The sequence below is a fragment of the Pempheris klunzingeri genome, chromosome 21, assembly GCF_042242105.1.
Source record: "Pempheris klunzingeri isolate RE-2024b chromosome 21, fPemKlu1.hap1, whole genome shotgun sequence".
NCBI classification, from domain to species: domain Eukaryota; kingdom Metazoa; phylum Chordata; class Actinopteri; order Acropomatiformes; family Pempheridae; genus Pempheris; species Pempheris klunzingeri.
Window position 1 is genome coordinate 6,634,139 of NC_092032.1, and position 19,164 is coordinate 6,653,302.

General features: G+C 42.4%; 1 protein-coding gene across 1 annotated transcript in view; it reads right to left on the reverse strand.

Moving 5' to 3' along the window:
- col11a1a (collagen, type XI, alpha 1a) overlaps positions 1-1,951 on the reverse strand; it is a 77,217-nt gene extending 75,266 nt beyond the window's left edge. Inside the window, exon 1 of the mRNA XM_070852861.1 lies at positions 1,837-1,951. Within this exon, the coding sequence (XP_070708962.1) occupies positions 1,837-1,951 (115 nt within the window). The remainder of the gene's footprint in view (positions 1-1,836) is intronic.
- Positions 1,952-19,164: the final 17,213 nt, after the last annotated feature.

A 19,164-nucleotide genomic window follows, 5' to 3' on the forward strand; every position in this document is an offset into this window, starting at 1 on the left:
CCCGGAACACAGAGCCTGCAGCAGAATACTTGAGATTTGAAAAAAAAAAGAGGCAGCAGCAGTGAGATTTTCAATCTGAACTACCACTCTGGTCCAGTGTCTTCTGAACTACCGGGTTGTAATCCTGACAGGAAACAAATGACAGTAAAAGGAGGAAATGTTAAGTGAGAAAATGACCAAAATGTGACAAAAATTGATTTGTACAGTATAAAATAAAACTGTGATAACACTCTTTTTTCTTGCTTTAAGTCAAAGTGTTGTGATATTTCCTTAGTGTAAACTACATTTTCACCTTATTTTGAACAAAGCTGAATTTCCATCTTGGAAAATTAGCATTATGGAGATCACTACCTGTATCTGTATGCAACAATAAATCTTTACAGTGCCGTCTATGGGCCTAGGTGTGAGGCCTATGTAATCCTGAACCTTGTGACTTGTGGTCATTATGGCTGCAGGCTAGGCCCATACGCAGGCCTGCTCTTTGAAGGCTCTGAAATCATAGGGAAGTGCAACAAGGACCATCATCAAATAACTGCTCAGTACTTAGAGGGGAAGCATTCCCACCGCTTACACAACACAGCCTTGTCCTGCAGACGACCAAACATCTAAGTGCAAAGTTGAGGGGAAGCGCTGGGCACTGGGAGGGGGGTTGCACAGGCCAGCTTTTGGGCTTCAGTGTGGACCAGGCCAGTGTGGAGATAGGGTGAACCTGCCTGACCACTTGGCCCCCCTGCAGACCCAGAGGGGCTTTGCACTCTGCACTGACAGGTCTGAGATCAACTGAGGCCTTTTCCGCTACAACATATTTATCACCGGACAAATGTTGCACACGAAAAAAACCCATCCTTACATCTGCAAAACTGTACGTACTGTAAGCCTCATAACCGTGGTATCATCAACCATCTATCCTGAATAGCCTATCCTCCTCTTTACATGGTGGGATTACACCCTCTGAATTCTTTTAATGAAGAGTAGCCTTCTCATTAGGGTGCTGACAATCAGGTCAACAAAAAAAAAAAAAACTAATTACAGCATTCCACAACATTCCCTTGACAAGAAATGACAAGAAGTATAAGACGTCAAGTCAATGAGTGGCATCGATGCTTTTCAGTACAGTTCAACATATTTATCAGCTGACCACGTTTCCCAAAGTCCAGCCTGACAAATGTCCAGTGTCATCTGGCTGAGGAAATCCACCCTGCTAACCGTGTCCACATCCACCCAGCGGACCACAGCTCAAACAAAGAGCTTTCTTTCAGCCCAAGTGAATCTTAAAACGCAGGGAACGCTGCTCTGTTTTTCCTGATCTCTATAAGCACATACCAGCGGCTTCGGATGAATTTAATTAGGCGAGGTGTTTCATCTTCGCAGCGGACGCTTTCCATTCATGCGTAAAAGTAGCCTGGGGCAAACTGCGTGTTAAGAAATATATTGTTTTGGCCAACAGAAATGTGCACCTAGGCAGTCATCCCCTGATAGCACGTAGTGTCTAAGTTGCTTCTAGGACAAAGTTTCACCGTCAACTTCACCACAGTAGGTCGTCTTGTGAGCAGGGTACAGTTTTACTCACACTGAGAGTTTAGTTTGGTGGGTTACAGCGCTCAATCGTACAGGTATATGGGTTAATCTCGCCTGGATGTAACTACTTTGGTTGAAGAACGGGGGTGAATCAATTAAATTTGACCACGAAGCAAACTTGACGCCGCTGAGTCCAGGTAAATCTGTTTATCCCCCAATCTCCATCATCAGCCACCGAGTTTTCCCAGCCGGTCGCCGTTCCGCTGCCTTTCAGCCAGATAAAGTTCATTAAAGATGTTAAGTCCCTGACAATCTTACCTGCCCTGACACTGGTAGCCTGTAGAGCCAGGATTAAAGTGATGAATGCGGTTACAGTGGAATCCATAAGCCACCTTTTCGTTTTCCACCTTGTGGACCACCTTTGCATCTCCATGGTCGGACGCCCACAAGTGAATAAAACTTTTGGGCGACTTCAGGTGATTTTTAATGACGTCCCTTCCACAGTCCCAAGTGATGATGAAAAGTGTCCTACAAAAAAGCCATAAGTGAGGAGTTTTAGCCTCCTCTCTCAGCCACACCGAGGCCCCCAATCCTCCTTCCCAGTGCCCAGCCTTCACAGTGAAGGTAGTCGGGCTTTAACCAAAACGCACAGAGTGCAGTCGGTACACTTGGTGCGTCCACGGACGGGAGGGCTGGGCAAGCTCCACAAACCGGAGCCACGATTACAGGGAAATGACAAGGGAACCAGCCCCCGATTAGCAAATCACGGGGCTGGAAATTCTCCTCCGGGTCCACCCATTAGCTTTGTAATGCGCCCCCAAGTCTCTTCCGAGTGCGTCTGAGGAAAAAAGGAGAAAAACTCAAACAGTGACAAAGTAGATAACGACTCGGGAATGATGAAATGACAGAATGGTGCGTGCATGTTCTCTCTAAAATACTTATAATATCCCCAGACCACTAATCTTACACTACCTGAGATAACTGTTGTTATCTGCTGCATAAATAGAGTCTTTATGGAGCAAAAGGAGTTCAGGAACTGTTAAAGCCAAACTTTCTCTCCTACGAGCCCTCCTTAACAACACGCTTTAGTTCAGAAAAAAAAAAACATTTTAACCTCAACAACAGGTTTAAATATGGGCAATAACACAAATACAGAACTACACATTAAATACGTGAAGTGGTCACATTAAATGAATATAACGATTCGGTTTGTAGGAGGAAATTAGTGCGCATATACCTGTGCTGACACTGGATCAGATATAATCCAGGTGGATGTAAGTGTTGGATATAAAAATGCACAGAGATAAGAAGGAACAAGGAAATGAGAATTTTGATCAGTGTCATGGGTGACAAATTAAAGGAATATATCTGTATAACTCATAAGGAACGCAGATGCGCCTATTCATGGCATGAGAGATCCACTAGAATATGTACATGATGCCAATATGGCTTCCTCTTGTACCAGATCTCTACCTGGATTAACACCTGTGGAAGACTTTGGATCATCATGCCATCAAAACATCAAATATAAAGAATTGTTTTCATCCCCCTAGTTGAGTTTCACAGATTTCATGGTGTTTCTCATGCACTATGAACTGGAGAGACATAAATAATATGTATGTACCTTATATTTTGAACTTCTAACAGTCAGTCACGTATAAAACTTTTCTCTTTGAACACTAACTAATTATTCCTTTGTTACTTATATCGAGTTGTGAATTTCTTTCTCATTTAAATGGAAAATAAATATGTCAGAGTATGGAATAATGGGTCACTGTGCCTTTAAGAATTGTAAAAAAAAAAAAAAAAATTAAATGTGATCATCTGCTAACAGTGTGAGATAACTCCATTTGTTCCCAGTGGTTTTCCTGTTCAAAGAGTTTTCTGCAAATGACTGTGTGAATAGGCGGAAACAAGACAAAATAAGGTCGGCTGACCGAAGCACCATTTTGGACGACCCTCAAGAGTGATTGCAGGGGGATGAAGGATTCCAGGGTACCTCATCTAATGGCCTTCTTAGAAGCAGGGGTCAGTCCAGAGCACTGTCAGCTCCTTGTATCGCATCGCTCACCCCAGTGAAGGCATGGATCCTGACCAGGTTCTGTCTGTCAGCCAGCTCTTCCTTCCCAGTCAGCCAGACTCAGCCTGCTTCCAGCCAAACAGTATCAGATGCTCCTCCTGGGTGCCCAGTGGCAGAAAGCAAAGACATTTCTCTGGGACGAATTGGTGTCTGGGCAAAGAAGGTTTCATGCTACATCTCGTCCTCTCGTGGTTCAGTGAGCAGGGGCAGTCATCTCTAAAGTGAGCTCTAGTGTTATCCGTGGGTTCTCGTCCAAGTCGTCCCACATAAACGGTTCACAGAAGAATACTCCAATTAAAGAACGAAGAAATGCTCGGCATTGCTTTTGACTTTTCTAGTTTCGAGGAGGTCTCGCTCTATTGTTATCTCTTTCCTACCAGTTCATAAAACAGGTGTGTATCATCAGGTGTGCTCTCCAATGGAGAGATTAGCGATGGCGAGGCAGTAAGTGATTCGAATGAAAGATGCTGGGGTGGCAGCAGCAGATGGTAGCCTCGGGGATAGTGAGGCGTGCATATGATTTGAAGTTTGCTGGTTTGATTTCCTGTCGAATGGGGAAAATCTGGACGATGAGCAACTCACATTCCCTCTTCATTTGAGCAGCGCTGCCTGTAAACTTGTCACCATATAAATCACAATTCCTCTATTAGGAGCGCATAGTGACCGACAGTAGACAATAATATACACTGTTGGAAGCTTTTGCATGGAGGACTGCAGAGTTAGCTGAGTGTATAAAGTAAGTGCAGTACTTTTAGTAGGAGCAGCAGCAGCAGCAGTGATTACTTGAAACTGTAGAACAGTTGGTGCCTAAATAGTAGCGCTCAAAATGATAGTTATATGTATATTAATTTATATGTATAGATACATTTGATAAGAAATTGCTGTGTGAGTCACAGTTATAATTCAAAGACACAAGACATTTTGGCTCATCACACAAACTTATTCATTTCATTTCAGATTTTAAGTGTCAGAACTTCAACTTTGTGACAATCAGACAGGTCTGAACATTTGATTGGTAATAATTTCCAAGCATTAAAGAATTACAATTATTAAAAAGATATAAAATCTTGTATCATATATAGTCTGTCTCAAACATTCTCCCATGATTACTGCCAGCATGTGGATGTAATTGTTATCAGCTGTGACTATAATGACAGTCAGCCTTTGTCCAAAATTGTTATTGTCTCCACTAATGAGGTGGCCCAAAAACCAACAGATAACCAAGCCAACTAACTGCTACCAGACAAGTGATGAATAATCTCTCTGGCTATGCAGTCTACGCACTTACTACTGTGGCATTTACAATTAGTCATTCTGTACAGTTACTTGTGTGCTTTAAATCCTGCAGTAGGAGTTTTGAACTGCACCAGCGTTTTGGTATTGTGCTGCTGCCATTATTTTGAGCGGGGGGAAGCAGTGTCTCTCAAAATTTGGACGGGTGGAGCATGTCATTATGATTGGCAAACTCTTGTTGTGCATCTACATGAAAAAAACAAGAATATGTGCAAATACAAGCTATTTGCTATTGACTATTGACAATGCGACACTTTTCCATACCTCCACATTAAATGACAAAATATGTCATAGGTCCATACCCCACAAAAACAGCACACACCTAGAAGCTGTTTCTCTGATATGATACCAGGATAGATGGGACAATATTGCTATTTCAAACATGAAACCATTTTCTGATCTCGCACTGCTACGGTTAAGGTTTGGCTAGGTTTAGGCACAACCGTTGAGATATGGCTGATAGACAGAACCTGGTCAGGGTCCATGCCTTCACTGGGGTGAGTCATGCGATACAAGGAGCTGACAGTCCTCTTGACTGACCCCTGATTCTAAGAAAGTCATTACATGAGGTACCCTGGAATCCTTTACCCCCCCACCCCCTGCAAACACTCGTGCGACCGCTCCATCCTCCTCCCTCTGCTCTGTGTAGCTCTCTAACAACATCACCATCATCAGGCTGCATGTAGTTTTCTTTATGAATGAAAACCAAGGAAAAGCAGCTTTTACTGTGGAATGCAAAACCTCACACAGATTAACGGGGGCTTAATGCCTCAATACTTTGACAATTACGAGTGCACTGGTCCGTGTTGTCTATATATACATTTGGCCATGTCAGGAATTAAACCAGGTGCCTAGAAGCAGCCACACAATATGCGCCACTGTTCAATTTTTTAGAACGAATGCTATATTTAGATCTCCAAGATGTTCCTAATAAGAGGTTGAGTAGATGAATCTGTCAGATGAACCAAATATTCATCGAACATCTGGAGAAGTACAATCATGATATCAAGACAGTATGCTGTGTTGTTGATGCGCAGGAGATGGAATGAATATCTTTAACATCTCACAACAACTACTCAAAACCAATGAAACAACCATGGGAACCTGGGAGAATGATAATCAGAGGTCAGGAAGTAATAATTGACAGTTGAACTAGTTGAGCCAATGACATTTTTATTAAAAAACACAAGATCTTTGTGAGACCTGGATTCAAAATGTGATATTTATATGTAATGGATACCGTATAATTATTCAAATGAGAATAGTTTTTTTTTATACTTATTATGAGTTCTACCTAACATGGTATCGAAACACAAGCACTTTTCACAGGCACACTCAAGCCAACCACCCGCCACTGTCTGTGACTGTTTACACACCGAGCAGAGGAGAGTATAAAGAGCTCTTTCTCCACACTCACTCCAGTCCTCTGTCTAACACAAGCAAGAAAAAGTTCCCTCACCTCACTAACATTATTTTTGGCTACTACAGCATTTCATAAGAATAAATACACTTTATAATCTTGCATCAATTGGTAAGTTAAGTCATCATGTGACTGAAACTCCTAAACTGGAGCCCTAACCCGATTTTGGGTAATTTGAGGTAATCTGCGGAAAGCCAGGACTTTAGTTTTGGAAGGTTTCCATTCCAAGGTTTTTGGTGTTATGGGGATATATTTTTGCCACTAAAATGACTCTTCCTTGTCATACACAGAACCACCTCAGTGACAACCATGTATTTTCAATGTGGTCTACCATGTAGCACACCACAATTAACATCTGGTTAAATGCTACCTACATTTTGAGAAGTCACATTGCAGGCAGAAGACATCCAAGTATATGGAGATGGTAACGACTCAGTGCCTATTTTATTTAAACCTCATTCTGTTCGAAACGTTTAGCTACGCTCTTATATATTCTTTAGTATTTGACAAAATTCTCAAGGTTGAATGTGTGAATGTGCCCTTTATCACTAGAATTGAGCACATTTGGGGGCAGACTCATCTTTCAAATGGAACTCACTGTAGGAATGTGATGGCTGTAAATGCTAAATGGGCTGTACTTGTATAGCACCTTGCTAGTTTTTTTTAACCACTCAAGTGCTTTAACACTACAATTCCCATTCACACATCATTCATACATTTATGAAAGGTTGCAATCTTCCATCAGGAAACTAATCATTCACACACAATCATCCCCAGAAGGACATCTTCAGGAGCAGTTTGGGTTCAGTGTCTTGTCCGCTTCATCATGTAGACCGGAGGGCCTCCACAGCCGTCCTGTGCTCTAAATATTTGATTTAACCATTGAGCTATAAGATTACAGCGATTTGCATCAGAAAATCTTCTACAAGTTGTTGCTCACACTGATTTAAACCCATGGGTCTATCTCAACCGTGCAGAGAAAAAAAAAAGGTCTACGTAGTGAAATGAAGTCAGCCCGGCCTGGGCTACAGGTGTTCCTAATCGGAAGCAGCCTGATGCCCCTGCACGAGAGAAAGGAAGCAGGAATCTTACCGCCAGACATGCAACAAGGCGTTTATATGTCTCAGAAAGTCAGGAATGCCCTTCTGTCTGAGCACTTTGGAGCTGAGATGCACCTCAAGCGATTGCTTCAGCTGATAAAAGTCTTATTTCATGGCTGCAATGATGTTCCTCTCTGAGATTAATTGATAGACGCTGTTTTATTCATTCTCTGTCAGGCACGGTAAACCACATTTGTTTTTGGCCCTTCAGTCTCGTTTAAAGAACTTCTCTCCACTTTGTGATCATAAACCTCACACAACCACACCAAAGAATTTCTTACATGGCAATTTTCAGCCATAACATAAAAGCTTAGTTTATGTGGAGTCGATAGGGTTTTTGAAGGTTTGCTAAACTGCTGTGGAGCACAGCACGATAACTCTACGTGATGGCTTCATGGACAGTTTGAGTGCTACACCAATTTCCCTCCCTTAATAGAACAATTTATCACCCACTGCTCAGCAATGCTTTCAGCCAATCATGAAGAGCTGAAGGTAGAGCTGTGTGTGTGTGTGTGTGCACACCACCTGGTCGAGGCGGATCTCCATTAAGCCCTCAGGACGAAAATGTAGAGTTAGGAGAGTTGCATGACCTTGGTATGTGAGGCTGCCGCTCTTCAAAGCAGACATATTCTTCTGTAAATATGCTGCGCACCCTCTGTTGCACCGTCCTTATCACAGGTGGTATGGCGAAGGTTAGACGTCCTCACTCACACACACACAATATCTGAGCCATTTAAACTACTTAAACCGCGTTACATTACATCCTCATTCATCCATTCACGCAGGAGGAATCTAAGTTGGAGAAGACTCACACACACACACTGACTTAGTGGAATTGGGAATCAAACCGCCGACCGTCCTATTGATGGATGACGCACTCAACCTCTGAGCCACAGCCGCCCCAATTATATTAGTATAGCTGGACACAGAAGCAAAGTTTAGGAAAGGTCACGACTAAATGACCTTATGCAGTCAGATGGTGGGCTGTTGAGTGCACCAAGGGTGAAGAGAGCAGGGGCTCATCCCGGCTGTATGGAAAGACAGAGGGACTACTGTGAAGTAAGGGTGGGTGGCCTCAACTAGCTGTAGGTTGGTGTCTGTGCGTGTGTGTGTGTGTGTGTGTGTGCACATGTGTGTTTGTGTGTGTATTGGTGGTTTAGAACATTTGTAAGCGAGGACCACAGTGAGGAGCTGTCTACAATGACTCCTGCACAGGCGGATTTATGATTCAACCAGAAACCAGAAACTGGGCTTGGGCTTTCACACCAGCAGCACAGAATATGAATGGAAGTCAATACACTGACATTTGAGGAGGAAAAAGCAGGAAACTTTATTTGATTTAATAATGGCTGCAACACAAACAATGAGACAATGAGTCTGAAACCTCAGACACACACACACACAAATTGAGTACTAAACAGCCTTGGCAATACATCATTAATAGACTGCGTTCATAGAACGTGGGTAGATTATCTTTATCTGTAATGTGTCAATAAATGTGACAATTAGTGGCATGTAACATATTATGTGTTATATTTTTATACATTGATTTGTGTTTTAATGCAGTCATGAGACACTCATAAAGTCCCTTAGCAGCAAATGTTACTAATATAGAGCAGAGGTTTGCTCTTCTTAGCCAACACTGACTAAAAATCTTCTTTCTCCCATTTCCTGGTTTGCTCTGTGGGCAGTGGAAGTCAAGCCTCATTCACAGAGCTCCTTTTCATATGTCTGTGTCTCCTTCCCACCCTGTAACTGAGTTGTTGAAAACTGCCCTGTAACCGTATGCAGTTCTCATCCACAGGGGCGGCACTAAAATACTGTGGCGTCTAAATGGAAGCCCGTAAGGCTGGGTTCACAGACTGGCTGAGTGATGCATTGTGGGAGGGCACTGTATGTCACTATTCATATTACAAAATGACAGGGTGTGTGTGCTCCTGAGGGCATTTGATGTGGTGGAGTTTGGATGCAAGTCTGACTGACATCTAGCTCTTGATTGTAAAGGAAATTATGAATCAAGCTTGTTTTCATTATCTCCTTAAGGTCCTGGTTCCTGTACCCTTACATGACCCCTCCAGTCATGTTAGCTGTTCCAGCCCATACATTGTATCCTACATGCTGATCCATGGAGTCATTTTCACCACATTGCTCCATATGGCTCTAAAGCTGCTATTTTTAAAGATTCTGCCCACATTAAGAAGAGCACAAAAGCACTACTTTATACAACTGACTTTATACAAGTGGTCAGATATATAATGCTGGGTTGTGCTGAGCTGATTCTATTAGCAGAAGTGTGTACATGCAAAACATGGGCATTATACCACTGTAAAACAGAATTATAGCATATAGTATAAGTATACAGTCCTTGTTGCAGAATGCAATAAATGTGCAATGTTAGAAAAGTGGGAAGAACAGAGTTTTCTAACAATGTGTTTAAAAGACATACCTTTAAACTGGTGGTAGCTCTGGCTTACATTAAAGAAGTAGATGCATTAACCTTCAGCTCTGATGATCCTATTATTTGTTTAAATGTGCTGGATATGTGCTCGAAGACAGAACTTAAAATAAAGACGTAACTTTCTTCTATTGTTCTATGTGTTATTAGAGGAAAAAAGACCACTTTAAATGTGAAATGAGTACCTCACTTTACCTCCTCTGTTAAAACACAGTGACAGTGACGATACTCACAGTGATGGATTACCTACTGTATGTCAGGCAGGCTACACATTTCTGCAAGTTGGTGCTCATACCTCACAGCCATGACTTGTAACCAGTGGCCTGGAGGATAGGGAAAATTCACCGGTTCAACAGTTTTTTTTAGATTCATCAGTGCAGACACCTACAGCATACTTTGGAGAAAAAAAAAGGGGGAGCAGTGTGTGTGCAACATACAGGAACAATGGCTTCAGGAAATCTTTGACTAACATGTCCAAGAGGACAAACTGGCAAAACTTTATTGTCGACATCATATTCTTGAATGATGCTTGAATGTATTCATCACTTAACTTAGTGAACCTCTGCTTAGCTGATAGTGCTTAATTATATAAGAACTCGTGAGCTAATTTGGTTCCCTTCATTCCTGATTGTATAATCAGTTCTATTTTTATTCATTTCTCACTGTCAGGGGGCTGATTGCGAAAGGATATGCCGTCATGCTGCTGTGGCGTGCAGCTGCCCTGTTTGACCTTTGACCGCTAAGGGAGTTTGGGGAAGAGGTCGCAACACAGCTCAAGACGAGTCATGTAGCACTCACCTCCAGCCAGAGCTGCCTGTTCTGTGCTGCTTGTGCCTCCTTTTACCCTGTCAGGCTCCAGCAAGTTATCCAACACAGCCCCCCAAGGCGAGCTTCCAGTACAGACCCTTGGTGTTCAGGTATGCTGTGGAAAAGCATGTCAGAGGGAAGGAGGGGGGCGGGGGAGCAGACAGACAGAGTGTTTCAGCTGTGCTTCTTATTCCACCCCTTATTATCACATGTACAAATGAAGCATTTAATTATGAAATTATGAATCCAAAAAAGTTGATAACATTTTTAAAGTCATAACCTAGTTGTCTCCTCATAACATTAGTGGTTTAAAAGCTCCATTGAGCAAAGACCTGCTTGCACATTCAAACCAAATAAGACTGTATATATAAAAAAAAATAATAAAGCATAAAGGGAAATCATTTTAACAACTCTAATAATGACTTCATTCCATTTTGGCATGCCTGTTTTTACGACTCTGGTACAGACTATTGTATTTGCAACATGTGCAGATGCAGCAAATGCTTTTAATAATGGACGTGTTCAACTTAGATGTGCCAGTAACCCGTATCTGAGCCAGCATGCACAATAGAAATACATCATCAATGTTGCTTACAGCTTCACATGTCAAAACTGTCCACTATGCATGCTAGCTTACCTGCAGAGCTAACTAACTCGCATAAATGTAATGGAGCCGCTGTTATTTTTATTAGTTACACCTGAGCTTTTCCTGTTGTGACAAGTCCGAATGTCCTGATCGTAGCACCCCACGTGGCGCCATGATGTTTTCAGTGGCGCCCCTCCGCTGTTGTTCTCTGTGCCTTTTAGCCACTCCCCTGCTTATATTTGATTGTAAGTGTGGTTAGTTTTTATGTATGTGCTGACAGCAGTGTCTAACCGGTGTAATAAATGTGTAAGCAATATGTAAGATAACTCGCCATGACAACGCGATACAAACATTACCATGAGGGTTAGCTTTAACATTAGCTGTTAGCAGCGAGGTAATGTCACACAAGCAAGTTTAGCCAAAAGATAATGAGTTATTATTACACTGCAGGAAAACAGTTAAGTACAAATAAAGGTAGTTTACTCAGTATTTAACTTTCCTCTTGTACCTGTGGTTTCTTTTGGTTTATCGTTGATGTACTGTGTGTTGTCTTTTAGAAACTGATCACATGTTCTGTGTGTGAAATCCTATTCTGTAAACTAACTAGTTAAATAAACATGAATCTTGTAAATTGCACAATAGAGCAGGATGGAGGAGACTGGATGTACTTTTCCTTTTGTTCTCAATAAGGTACAGTTGTTGAGTAAATGCACTTTACACACCAGCTGCTTTACAGTATCATCAACAACTAACAAGCTCACAAATGTTATTGATTTGATGACAGATATTAGAGTTTGATTTTGAACACGCTGTGCCACCCCCCTTTGGAAGCAGGTCTTCTATAATTAAGGAATTGCATCCGGCCAAGTAGAGGCGGTGGAGACTAGCAGTCGAGACTTGGGAAGTAGTGGGAATCATAATGTCAGATTCATCCTCCCCACACTACAATGATGAGATTGTGCTTAAATGGCCCTTTGACTCGAACGTGGCAGCACTGCGACCCTCTCCATATTACTAAAGCACGCTGTAGATTGTGGAATCCACTATAGGGCACAGGTGGCTGCAGTAATAAAGCTATATGAAAGGAATAGCAGAGGTGTAAGACTATTTGAGACTTAACAATGAGGCTAGAAGCCTAAAGCATGAAATGTTCACATCAGGAGAGAAGATGATCACTGAAGCACCCCTGAAAGTACATTTATGCATGATGTAGTGGGTTTCGAGCAAGGCTGCGACTGGAATCACTTAGAGATGTGAATGGTCTCCACATGTACAGCCTTTTGTTACCAATGCCCTTGCTCTCTCCATGGGTATATTATGTGGCAGATGTCAGAGCACTGTGGGATTTTTCTTTAATTTCATTTTATCATAGAGAGATCTTTCTTGTTTGATACAAGATTAACATGAAAGCAGTCAATGTCCCCTATAGATCCAACTGCATAAATTACTTGAAGGGGTTGGGAATGAAAAGCTATAACTTTGGCTGGTTGTCGGTGCTGACAACTCTGAAGCATGTTAAAGAGAGGTGTTTTGTCATAGTGTCAGAAGGCGCTGGAGAAATACGAGATTATACCAAACCGTTATCTTACATGGGTAGTCCTCACCAAGAGCCCTACAGCTGTTGAGCAATCTGTCCCCAAAAACATGATTTCTCCGAAAGAAAAAAGTGGAAAACGCTTTAGTCTCGCTGTGTGCCTCCATTCACCATGTGGTCCAGTCAGGCACGGGGAGGTGCCCGTGCATTAGAGGCATAATTAACAGTTTGGAGAGGGCAGTCTGGCAGAACCGGTGGATTAGGGTGACGCAGAGAGAGCGAACATCAAACAGGATGGCAACCTAGAACACAGGGTGCAAGGCTCTTGTGTAAGATTGTGATTAAGGGATCTTTGAGCCGAAATAGAAGCGCCGCGTCCCAGCATACATTTTGGTTTCTGTGAAGCAGGGATCTTGCTAAATTTATAAGCCGACAGCTGTTGCAGTTTCAAGGATGGGCATGTTTGGTGCCAGTGACCGAAAGCAAAAGCATACTGGATACCAGCTGACTGTATATCCACGAAAACACATTTATGTTGTATACCTACGCTTCTCTGCTTCTTCTGGAAGTGACGTTCTACTGCACATATGATTTTAGCTACATGTACATATTCATGATGTGGAATAATTACTTGCTGAATGGTAGTCTGGGTTTGCTTTTGTTTCATTTGTGGGATTGCAAATCGATAAACTGCAGAACCTCTGCAAAGCTGTCCGAGTGGCGCTCCTTCAAACGACTTCATGCATTTGGTGTGAATTTACTTTTGGCCCCGGATTCTCGCTAATATCACTCATCCTGTAACTTTGACCCTCAGCCATTACTCTGCAAATCTTTAGACGGCATCTCTCTCTGGTCGCTGGTTTTTCGGTGTTCGGGTCTGCAGGCAACATTCTTCACATTCTGCCTTAACCTTGGATCCCTGACCTCCGTTCACCCTTGGAAGTCTCCCTCCGCAGTGGGTGACACCGCGTTTGATCCCTGCGCACTTCTTAGCTTTCTCCACCAAGCCCTCTCTGACGTGGCCAGGAGGAGAGCAGATAAGTAAACATGGGAACTGGTCCTAGCCTGTCCAAGGAGAGTGCAAGTTACACCGAGGGCTCTCATTATCATTAATCATAGAGAGCAGTTAAGGGCTAGAAGTGTGTGCACCAGCCAGACGTACCTCTCCCGTTGGAAGCCTGGTTACATGGATCCTAAAATGGAAGAAGTTGGGGTTCAGTTTCAGCTGTAGAATTACAGAAGATTGCTATCCTCTCAACAGTGATCAAAAACAGGATACAAGACTGATCTGAGTGCTGCATCTTTACTGTATGATTCAGCCCAACCATGGTCAGACTTGCACCAGTTACCCTCAAGCAACAAAATGAAGGTTGAGGCGATGTCTGCTGTGATGACAGACGATTTCAGAGGCTGCTTTGATATAAGTTTACTACATCAGATTGCCGTGTTTATTTTGGGCATGTTTGGGTTGATGCTGAAACTACATATCGTGTAAACCTAACTGGCACCACCATCCATCAAATGCTTGCCGGGAGGCACTGTGTAAATAGAGAATACACACAACTCGTATTATTTCAGAAATAAAGAATGATCAGCTGTAGGGACTGCTAAAAATTAGAGGTTCAGTGCCTGAGCTCCACTATGTGCCATGATTATCAACCTCTGTGCTATCCAGAATATGCACACAGCACAGCACAGCACAGCACAGCTCCCTTCTCTAAGCATTGTTTGGGTGTAAGGGCAAAAAAGAAATGATTATTTGTTGTTGTTTCATTTGACATAGAACGGCAGTGCTAATGTGTAAAACTGTGCAAAAGAGGACACGAAGAACATGAAGAGTAATCATTTCCTTTCCTTTCAGACAATAACAACTCTGTTATGTTGTCATTATATGACAATGAATTACAATTAACACCTGAAGCATGGCACATCTGTCGGCCACATGAGCCTTCAGTACTCAGATGGCTTCATACATTGCATCTGACGGGGATTACTACAACACATTCTTGTGCAAACAGCATGTTTTTGTGTCTGTTTTGACAGGTTGAAATATAACTCATGTGTACGGTCAGCTTTGGGATGTCCTTGGGATGCATGTGGGGCATTTGTGTCTTTGAAGGCAAAGTTGTAATGAGACATGAGAGCTTGAATTAAGCACAACCAGACGCCGGCACTAGTAGTTATTTAAGACTGACAGGTTCATACAGACTGCGACCATTACACACAATGACAAGAGTAAGTAAAAGTGAAAAACAACTGTCCAACCGTAAAAAAACAATCGTTCTGCCCGATGGCTAATTTTTCAGGAATGCCTCTTACTTTGTGGAAATCCCTGTTAACAACAGCTTACTTTGAGCAAATTCAAACAATTAGCTTGGCTTTCATGCTTCCTCAATCGTGAATGCCTGGACAGAGAGATCACTGAGTCTAAAAGGGATGGAAGTGCAAGCTTGAAACCAGTCACTATACGTTCTGGCATTCCACACCAATCCGAGAGATGGCCTTTGTCAAACACACACACATGCAGTGTTGAACCGGCAGACGTGAAGAGGAAGGGATGTGGCTGCTCCTTCCTCACACCATTGACAATATTAGAGCTAGCTGGGGTGGACTGTTAAAGGAAATGTTGAAAATTTGGGGAAATGTGCTGCTTTCTTTTTTTGCCAAATGTAAGAGGAGAAGATTGATACACCCGCCCGTTCAGAATGACACTGAAGCCGGCAGCCGGTTAGTTTAGCTTAGCGTAAAGACTGGAAATAGCCCGACTGTCCGTATGTAGCAAAATTTATCTCCCAGCACCTCTGAGGCTCACATTAAGTCATGTTATGTCACATTTCTTGGCCAGTTTAAGATGCTTTTGTTCAAGGATAACCTTGTTTTGCAAGTTTGGTAGGTATTAAAACTTTTGGAATTGGTCCAGTAGATCGCCTGAGCCGTCATGCAGGAATAGTCTGTGGGGTTATAATGGCTGCAATGTAATCCTTTGGGGGAACCGCACCAGTACATCCACTAAAAGTGCTTGTTTTTGCCACTGACAGACTCAGATTGTTATTCAAAGTGTCTAATGGGACTATGGAAAGGATCCCTACAGAGACAGAGCTGTAAGATCCTTTTTGTTTAAGCAGGAACTGCCATTATATGGCTTAGTTTAAAGCCACCAGACTCCATTGACAAAAACAGTCACTTTACCTCTCAGAACAAGGGAGTTGTTGGTCTACTGCCTTGATCAGTTGGTTTGTTTATGATATTGTGTGGCTTTGGTGTTTTAAAGCATTAGTTAGGGTCCAAATTAACATGTTACAACACCAAAGTTCACAGCAACCAGACTAGCAGCTCCTGTGTCCAGTGAGGTGACATTACTTTTTGGTCAATGGAGTCTGAACCAAACAATATATTGGCTGTTTCTGGTTAAATAAAAACGATATTACATGTCTCTGTTGGGATCCTTTCTATAATCTCGTCAGACAAAAACACACACTTTTAGTGACAATCTACCTCAACAATATGAAAACTTTTTGCACCTACCAGTCACTTCCAACCTGAAATATGTCAAAGTTGGGCACAGGTTTAAAAATAGCAGAATCATCCAAAATTGGATACTTGAGGTGAAAATACGAAAACTAAAAGATGTAAAGCCCAGTAAGCCCAGGCCTGTTTTCCACTGAAATAAACCCAGTCTTGTCTGTGACATATTTGTACAGGCACAATGGAGGCATGATATGCTCAGGAACCTACGGTTTTCAATGCAGTTTCCATGCAGGCTGCTGGAAATACACACTATCCCACCACAGAGGCCCACGTTGCTCCATTCATTGCCCCAACCATGAAAGAGTCCATTTAAAGCCTCAGAGGCTGGACATGACCTGAGTTTACTGTCTAGAGTGTACTAGCCTTCCCTCTGTGCCCAGTCAGGGAATACACAGGCCATGGGGACTTGAGGAGGACTGTAGGACCCTGTTGAAGGTGCAGAGCTCGAAGAGATTCTCTAAACCTCTGAAAGACTTCATATTTTGTTCCTTGAAGGTCTGGTATTATTCCGTGTATATTATTTCATTTCCAAATAAATCTATGGCTCAGGACAATAATGATCTTCACAAAGTATTTATATTGTTTTTTTTTTTAATTAAAAGTTTATTTGAACTTGCTTCATTCTGTGCCATTCAAATGTTCCAAACCTCGGAAGGACTTAGGCAGTTTTTTTATTAGTAAATCCCTCAAACTCACAAACAGGACTGGATGTGTGTAGCTGCCAAATCTTTTCATCTGAGGGTAGAACCTAACTGAAAAGTATTTCTGTGGACAACCTCAAAGAGGAGATGAAATACTGGAGAGACACGAGTAGAATTCTGAGTGTTGACCTTATTTCGAAAGGCAGCCATTTTGAACAAGCAGGTAGGAAACTGTGTGGAGGCTTTTTATAACAAGTATTTGGGAGTTTTCCTTTATTTTTCTTCCAGTTTACTGGACATTGTGAAGGGAATGGCCAATTCCCTTCGCAATGTCAGGAATGTGTAACACAAGCAGGGTTCATATAATTTCTCCATGATCCCCCTCCTGCCCATGTTCCCCCACCAATCAGCAGAAGACAGGAGTACTGTGACGTGGGACGATCCTCGCCTCACCTTGCTGCCATGACACTTGTTTGGGAGGTTTACTTACATATAAGTTTTATATGACTGACTTTTTCATATTGCTAATTGTATTTATTCTGGGAATATTTCATGAACGTTTGAAGCTGTTCTAATCAATGCTTTATTAACATAGGATCAAAGGACCATGTGGAATGAGAGAGATGCCACTTGTACTGTCACATTTAGCAGATAAAGAGACAGATATTACCCTCAGGAGCTGGTGGAGACCAAAACAAAGCTAAAAGGAGAGATTTATATTCACTCCAGATTAAATCTGATGTTGCTCATTGTCTGTTGGATTTGTAAATACGTAACTGTAGCAAACTTTTTTTTACTTCAGTGTTGTGATTAGACCTACAGCTTGCAACTTACTGCCCCCAAGTGGCCAAAAAATTAACTAAATCGAGTTTAAGCATTGAAGTTTTGGAAAAGAAAATTTAAGGGATTTTCTTTTGTATTCTTTTAGCCAATCGGCTGGCACTGCTGTCTGCAACAAGGCCTCCTGAATCTAGTGCTGCCTAAAGCTTGGTCTAAAGCTTGATTTTCTCATCTAACTAAGAAAGGTAAAAAAAAAAAATGAACAAAATGTATCCCTTGAGGGTGAAGTACCACTGATTGCCAATAAATGCATGCTCCAAAGCCAGCCTCCACCCTCACCTTCTGGGTTTCCTGGCTTTAGTAAGAATCCTTGTTTCACATGATGTGTTAACTTTTCACTAATGAACTTAACTCTGGTGAAACATCATCTGAGCTGTAGTAAGAGCCCAATGACTGGAGTAGGACACTGACTCTGTCGCTATTCGATGTGCAGTTTTCTGGATGAGAGCATCAGCTAAATGACTAAAATTATAATCAATAAGCATCCTGGTGACTGGTTTGTGCTTTATAATGTCTTGCTGACAGAATCAGAGGCCTTTTTCGGACTCTATCATTACCTGAGCTCGCCTAAAGAGGCAGTAACAGCCGTTCATCAGTCTGTTTTACCACCTGAAACTCTGCATTTCTTCAGATTATACTTTGCCCTCCACAGATCCAACCCATCAGACTCACATGTAGGCTGGAACTGGCATTTTTACTTCGAATGAGATCTAGTGAAGCCATTGTCCGCCACCTTAGGGACAGCACACGTCGTGTTTGTCATGAAAGTTGAAAGAACTTTTATCTACAGCGTTCAGCCCGATCGATAGAAACTGAGTCATTCCTCCATCAGACTCAGCTCATTTTTCTCCCTCTTTCCCCAGCCACCACATTCCCGATCAGCATCTCTCTCTCTCTCTTTTCCTCACCCTCAGTCTGATGCGTTACGTCGGAGGGAGGAAGGAGGATCGAGTGTCCACCGTTCCTCCCATCACCTGTGAAATTTCAGAGCCAGGCCACGGTGAAAGGGGGTATTGTGTCCCCCTGATGAGGAATGCCCAATGTCGCTCCTCAAAGAAAAGGCTTCATTTGGCCAGGAATTTGGAGGCATCTCGAGAAGTGTAGGGGAGATTTTCTCGGGGGTGGGGCTGAGAAGCTGAAGGCCTTCATAAGGCTGGACAGGAGGAAGACAGGCCTTTTCAAAACCGATACTCAATCTCTGTGATGCTGATAGATTAGCATTCACCCAACAGAGGATCAACTCAGGGTTGCACGTGATAAATGTTTCATGTTGTGATCCCTTTAAATCTCTATCTATGATTAATGAACAATCTGCCCATTTTCATTTCTAGGAAAGGTCAGTTACTGGGAGCCTTTTTTTTA